At 42.1% G+C, this 7,255-nt stretch overlaps 1 protein-coding gene across 1 annotated transcript; it reads right to left on the bottom strand.

The window, feature by feature from the left end:
* Positions 1-3,608: 3,608 nt before the first annotated feature.
* Positions 3,609-4,524, bottom strand: LOC127293313 (oleosin 18 kDa-like). Its single transcript, XM_051322894.2, has one exon. It carries the CDS (start codon positions 4,459-4,461, stop codon positions 3,832-3,834), a length of 630 nt encoding a protein of 209 aa, XP_051178854.1. The 5' UTR covers positions 4,462-4,524; the 3' UTR covers positions 3,609-3,831.
* Between the last annotated feature and the right edge of the window lie 2,731 nt (positions 4,525-7,255).

The raw sequence follows: 7,255 nt of genomic DNA, 5'->3' as shown, positions 1-7,255 counted from the left end.
CTTATAATGCATATGTGGATGAGTCATACCACTGAGAATGAAAATCATGAATGTAGTCAAGCCATATTTCAGCAAGGCAAAGAAAAAAAACCTGGAGGAGATCAAAGTCAAAATAGAGAAAATGTTTACTTACTTTCATTGCGGGAAGTCGGGTCACAAGAAGTCTGAATGTAGGCAATACAAAAAGGAGCTTGTAGAGGGTAAACATGCAAAGAAAACAAAAATGTGAGAGTGATTTCCTCATGACTTCACAAGATGAGAACTATCTAGTAATTAATGACGAGGAATGCTATAGTGTTGGTCATGATCATGACATGAGTTGGGTTGTGGATACATGTGCATCTTTTCACATCACACACGTATTTCACGTCATATACCTGCAACATTATTAGCCATGTGACAAGAAGCAGTGTTCCATCGGTAATTGGTGACTGGTAATTTGTGGCATGTTCTTGATATACGGTTGAATATGTTGTTAGTGGGAAAGCTTGAGGGCATCAACCATTGCAGTTATTTTGGGGTCGAACATGCAAGCTCGCCAAATGACATAGGCATCCCCAATGGGCCTGCCGAAGATGGTACCCGGGGTTTACTGAAGGCCCACGACCCGAAAGATAAGAAGAATCGGAAGCCCAGTTTACTATAAAGGAAAGCTAGAGTTGTATTAGGAGACAATACTTGTAATCTTGCGGGATGAGTTGGAAACCCTCCCGGACTCTGTAACTTGTGTATCACGAATCCCTCGGCTCCGCCTCCTATATAAGGGGGAGTCGAGGGACAAAGAATGCATCGATTCATTATCTCACAAACCCTAGTTTTCATACTGTCGAGCACTTTTCGGCTGAAACCTTCGAGATCTACTTGCCCTCTACTTCCGACTCAAACCCTAGTCTACAACCCGTAGACATTGACAAGTTAATCCCTTGTCACCAAAGGATCTTTGATTGTGGCTCAAGGAACCAAACAAGGTTGTCTAGATGTGACTAAAACTAAGATCAGAAATGAAGTCCTAAATACCACTAAGAATTACACTTCAGTTCAAGTGTGGCGGAAAAGGCTATGCGTATATGAGTTAGAAGTGCATATAGATTTTGCTTGCATGTATGTCCTCCCTGAGTTGAAAGGTATAACCTTGAAGCCATGAGAATATTTTTTTCTAGCGACGTAAGGTTGCATTTTGTACACTCCCGCCACATCATGCGGAGAATGCTCTAGATATTTTTGACACTAATGCTTGCTCCATGACTAAAAATCCTTTGCTAGAGAACTACACTTTGTGACATTTTCGTGATGACCATTCATGTAAGACTTTTCTGTGTGTGTTGAAAAACAAGTATCTAGTGCTCAAAGTCTTCAAGGATTTACATGCCAAAGTTGAAAGAGAAACTAGAAGGAAACTAAAGTACATGAGATCAAACAATGGTGGTGAAGAACAATGTCCATTTTAGAGATATTGGACAAAGTTTGGCATTAATCTTGAGAAGGCACCGCCAAATACAACTTATCTCAATGATCTTGCACAAAGCTGGAACATGACACTCATCGAATGGCTCAAAACTATGCTACCTCATGCAAGTTTACCTAATTATTTTTTTCTTGAAGCATTATCGGATGCAATTTATGTACCAAACTAATGCCCTCAGTTCCTCTTGTAGGTGATATTTCTTAGATATTTTGGTTAGGAAAAGAGGTATCGCACAAGCATCTGGAGGTCTTTGGGTTTAGAGAATTTGTGCACACCTAACGGATCAGAGGTCCAAGTTTGATACCGAGACAAAGCAGTATGTGTTAAATCCAAATGAAGGATTTAGCTATAGGTTGTGGGGCCTGGTTAATAGAAAGACTATGAGATGTCGATATGTAGCGCTCATCAAATCAAAGAGTTAAAGATATTGGGAAACCAAAGAAACCGTAGACCAACACACCTCAGGTTGACATGGATCCAATTAATCCTCTCCAATTGCATGACAATTATGGGGGATATGATGATGTTGAAGATAGCGTTGTAACTGATGAAGGCAATGCAAGTCAGGACAATTGGCAGTTGTTGTTTGATGATGATGATTATGATGATAGGACATCTGGTTTACCACCAATACAACAGTTGAGGAGAATTGAAAGATTCCGGTTACCTTCTAGTAAATATCCACCACCTCGGGATGTGTTCAAGACTGTTGGTGGTGAGCCCTCGTACTATGAGGAGGTAGTGTGTTGAACATAATAAAAATGAATGATTAGAAGGGATATTTGTTATGAAGGATCTGGGTGTTGGAAATATATCCTAGAGGCAATAATGTATGATATATTTCCTAATGTATTGTAAGTTAAAGATGTCGTCGTATAAACATTTAAATTTATCATGGAATATGTTATTCAATTATGGAACTATCGAAAGGGTGTCGAATGTGTTCGACACATGAGCACCAGTGCTTCTGATTTTTAAAAATCATATTTTTTGGATTTTAAAAAATATAAAATTAAATACGTGCACACATATAAATATTTTGAAGGTACGGTAGAAATTTTGGAGAGAAATATGTTGTATTTTGAACTATATAAAGAAATAAATTTCTGACCAAAAATCTACTTCTATACATAGCTACAAATTTATTCAAAATACAATGCAATTTATACCAAACTTCACACGAGTATTCAGTACATGTGTATATATTTATAAATAAATATGACGATTTTTTGAAGAAAAATACATAATTTTTAAATATTTTAAAAACTAGGAGTACTGATGCTATGCATGCTTCCTGGAACTGCTAACGACAGGTTCCACTCATGGGCACGGTGATGCCAATCTGACTAATTACTCGGTCAAAAAGTTCGATGAGTCGAACTGGCCCATATTAAGACGCAACACAACGAGCAAATTGTTATTTAGTTGTTATTTGTACTCAACCAATGGAATCCTTCTTTGGAAAGATAAATGTCATGGATGTCATGAGCAAAAGCTGCGGCATTTCTATCTGCACCCTTTGGATACATCAAGCTTTGTTGTTGCTAGTGAGACACTATCTGATCTTCACTTGCCGCTCTCACAGTTTCAGTGACCATGTGACTGATGCATCAAATGATGATGGTAATGATCTATGATCCAGCAGAAACATAGTTTTCTTCTGGCTTCTTCTTCAAAAAGGATTAAACACAAGGGACATGCTTCAGTGAAAGCATTTTACCAGATCACATCTTCTTTTCATTGCCCGTTTACTCAGGCTTGCTGGAATTACCTATGTCCCTCCCTAGTCATTCTAGAAGCAGACTCTCATTCGGAATGCATTTCAAAGCTCAAAGATCAGCTCAGCAAACCATTTTTTAATGGAAATTATCATTCTTGGGGCCTGGTCTATCTGGATGCATGACATGAAACGCCACCCCTAGGGCAGATCGAGGAGCAATGCACGTGGATTGATGGACCGCCAAGAAAGTATGGAAAAGCTACGGCGAGATGGCAAGAGTTAAACAAGACCATTAGGAATCCTTATTAAGCCTCTCAGCAAGTTCAGTAACGAAAGAAACCACAGATTTACTCATCGTTCCCCTTACAGAGAGGGTTGCATATACATGTATACTGCTGCCGGCAGGTTCACCGCTAACGCAAGTACAGAACTCCACCGGCCGGCCTTTCTTATTCATAACTCGGAACTGAACTGATCGAACGTACTAACATCACACGACGCTCATGGGACACTACCACGCACGCACACAACACTGACAGACACTCGCTCGGGAAGGCAACAGAGATATGCCTGGACACGTACGGAACTCCACCACGCGCGCTCCACTCGCACCCGCGCGCGTGGCCGGCAAGCAGGTTCTGCTAGCTTAAGACGACCCCTTGGCGCCTGCGCCGGTGTGGGTGCCGGTGTGAGCGCCGCCTGCGCCAGTGTGGGTGCCGGTGTGAGCGCCGCCTCCGCCGGTGTGGCCGCCCGCTCCTGCGCCAGCCTCCTGCGCGCGGCTCTGGATGGCCTGCCCCGCCTGCTCCGTCTTTTGCCCCGCGGCCGCCGCGGCCTCGGCCATCCTGCGCCTCGCCTCCTCCACGTAGTCGGGCGTCTTCTGGAACGCCTGGCGCGCCGTGTTGGCGAGCACCGTGAGCGACGAGAGGCCGCCCAGCCCGAGCGCGCCCGAGGTGAGGAAGCCGGTCACGGCCAGCCCGATGGTCAGCGCCGCCGGGACCAGGACGGGGCTGAAGAGCAGGAACACCGGGGTGGCGAGTGCGAGCCCCACCACGGTGCCCGCCAGCAGCAGCCCGGATAGCACCAGCAGGAAGCCGCCCAGCGGGAACAGCGTCGCCACCGTCAGCGCCTGCGACGCCGAGGGGCCCTTCTCCGGGAGCATCCCCTTCACCTGATCGGTGATCGGGCGCCCGCTGCCGTACTGCCCTCCGTACTGGCCTTGCTGCCTGCTGCCGTAGCCGTACTGGCCGTGCTGCCCGTAGCTCCCGCGATCCGCCATTGCTCTCCTACGCTGCTTGCTCCGGCTACGATTCGAAGATCGATCGCGATGTGAAGTGGTGTGAAGAATGGATGAGACTGTGAACTGAGGTGGAGGGGAGAGGCGAGGGCGCCATATATAGCTGGAAGAAGCGGTGACACGTAGGGAGGAGGAGGGGTACGTGGTGCTGCGGAGGCTTGCATGGGTTACACCAGTCGAGGAGGCTGACACGGCGCGGTGCTCTGGCGGCAACCGCTGTCGGGGCTGAGCGTTGGATGCCGTATATGCATGCCATGCGCGCGTGACAGCTCAGATGGATAGTCACAATGTGACACAAACAAATTATTTGCTTCCCGGCCGCTTAGTGTTTTCTTTATGATCCCCACGTTTTATATTTCTCAATTTTTATTTATTTGTATGTACTGAGTTACTCTGTTGTCTATCCAGATGCAACTTCAACAGAGCTTTATTTAGCGGAAATTCAATTCCGTTATCTACGTTTGTAATGTGTTTCGTAAAACACAAATCGGTTCCAATCCTCTACCGAAAAACATATTTCGAAGTGTTGAAACCTTTTTGACAAAAATTCTACATGTACATGTGCGCTTTTCAAGTTTCGCAAAAACTGGTATTTTTAATGGTCTATGTAAACAAGAGAACATTTAACTTGTGAAAAGCCCTATTTCTAGCACCAAATTTTATCTCTCATACACACGCCACGGGATAAGTTGATTTTTAATGAAACGGCTTTGTGGCCACGTAACACGAAGATGTACTGCGGATTTTTATTTTAATTTCGTTTACATTTCAAAATTACCTAGGATGCATTTCAAAATAAACGAAGTGTATGCTTCCATGAACTAAAACACCATATTTATTCCTTATATGATCGTCTTCCTCCTTCATATCTCATCTCTTTGGTAGTTTTGCTTGCTATGCCAGAGAAATAGGGAGATAGAATGGTAGTTTCTAAGTTTGAGATGCTTGAGTTTGTAAATTCTCTATCTAACTTTTAGAGCGTGATTAGATGTCAGCAATAAATATATAGTACTAAATTTTGACACTTATTAAGTATAGGAGGGAGTATGTCATATCCAATGCACCATCTCTTAACGTTATTCTAGATAGGGGTATACTATATTTTAGAAAAAACACTACCTCGATACATTGTCTTTTGAAATTACTATCGCCACATGTATCTTGGAATACTGTTTCGTATTATCTAATCTTCTATCAAAAATGTTGCTACCAGTTTCTATAAAGTTAGTCAACCTTTTAAGATAAAACCTAAAAGAATACTTATTTATGGATGAAAGGAATAGGGGTTGCATCTAAAGTTAATGATTTTTTGTCTCAATGCATGATTAGGTTAGTAACTTTTTACTATACCCACGTGCAAGATTCACATGTTCGTTAAGCTACAACACCAATCTCATCTATGATATCTAAATTGAAGCAAGGAATTTTAGTGTGCTACATCATGCAGGCCTGCCACATCAGCATGGAATGCATGTTCCGCTTTTTCAGCTGTACACCATAAGCTAATCAAAACATTGATGGTGTGGCTTCTATCTGGGTTGCAAAGGAGACCCTCATCATAGAACGTCAATGCCCCACTTTAAAAAAAATTGCTACCTATTAATAGTGCATCAACTTGGAGTATTCATCTCCATAAAAACTATGCACGCTCGTCTTCAAGTTTATCAGCATGGCATGAATGTTCCGCATTTTGAGCTGCACACCACAAGCTAATTGAAACATTGATGTTGTGGCTTCTATTTGTTTTGTAAAGGAGACGCTCATCCCAGAACAACAATGCTCCACCCTATAAGAAATCCGTGTTACCTATTAATAGCACATCAACTAGGAGTATTCTTTGTACAAAAAAAATACTAGGAGTATTCATCTTCCATAAAAGGTGTGCACATATTCGTCTTGAAGTTTCTAATGATGGATTTCTCAAAAAAATCATGAATGCAACACACGGTTCTTTCCATCTACCTTGTTCTGTCCTCCATGGGCCCTCCACTTTAATTCAACACAAAACTGAAGGAATTATTCGTAAGAAACCGATGGAAGTAGCCAAATAGTTTGCTGGACCTTTAAATACCTATGTCCTGATACGAGTCAATACATTCCTAAGCCATTATTTAGATTATCCCGAGGCGACTCCAAGCTAGGTGACTGATAAATTATCCATTGCCTCTTTTCATATTTCTAGTTAGTTTTATTCGATTGTTTTAGTTCCACCAACAACAAGGGAGATGCAAAATATCAGGCTTCAGACTCCTTAATCTGCTGATTATTGTTTCTTGGGGTTGTTTTGGTTTTAAGGTAACTCATGTCCCTCACAAATATTTAGTAGTTAGTTGTTGTATGGATAATTCCTTCAATTTGCATGGATAATTTCTTCACGTTTTTGTTCTTGGCTATCGTCCATTCGTGTGATGTATTTTAGTGAATTCGAAGATGGGCTTCAAGAAATTGTAAACATCATGGAGTGATTTGGGAAGTTCTAATTTTCTAGATCTTACTTTGCCAAATAATATATTCCACTGAATGTACCAAACTACCAATAGTCTACGCCGAAGTACATACAAGAGTGATAACTGATTTTCCATTGTCACTGGCTTTGATTTTGATCCCTTGCTTCATATACGTACTCCAGGTTCATATTGTATTTGTGATCGTTGTAGAGGAATATATCTAAAGTAGTGGGGTATATGTACATATATGTGCATATTTTGCAGTGAATTTTATCCCATTGTTTAACCCTAAAGAAATCTTTGTTTTTTTATTGTAAGGGTTATCCTAG

This window comes from Lolium perenne, chromosome 4, assembly GCF_019359855.2.
Source record: "Lolium perenne isolate Kyuss_39 chromosome 4, Kyuss_2.0, whole genome shotgun sequence".
NCBI lineage: Eukaryota > Viridiplantae > Streptophyta > Magnoliopsida > Poales > Poaceae > Lolium > Lolium perenne.
The sequence above is the reverse complement of the archived record's forward strand: the minus strand, read 5'-3'. Positions and strand labels throughout refer to the sequence as shown.

Bases quoted from the DNA above. Each gene is read 5' to 3' on its own strand.
- LOC127293313 (XM_051322894.2), bottom strand. From the start codon at position 4,461: ATGGCGGATCGCGGGAGCTACGGGCAGCACGGCCAGTACGGCTACGGC.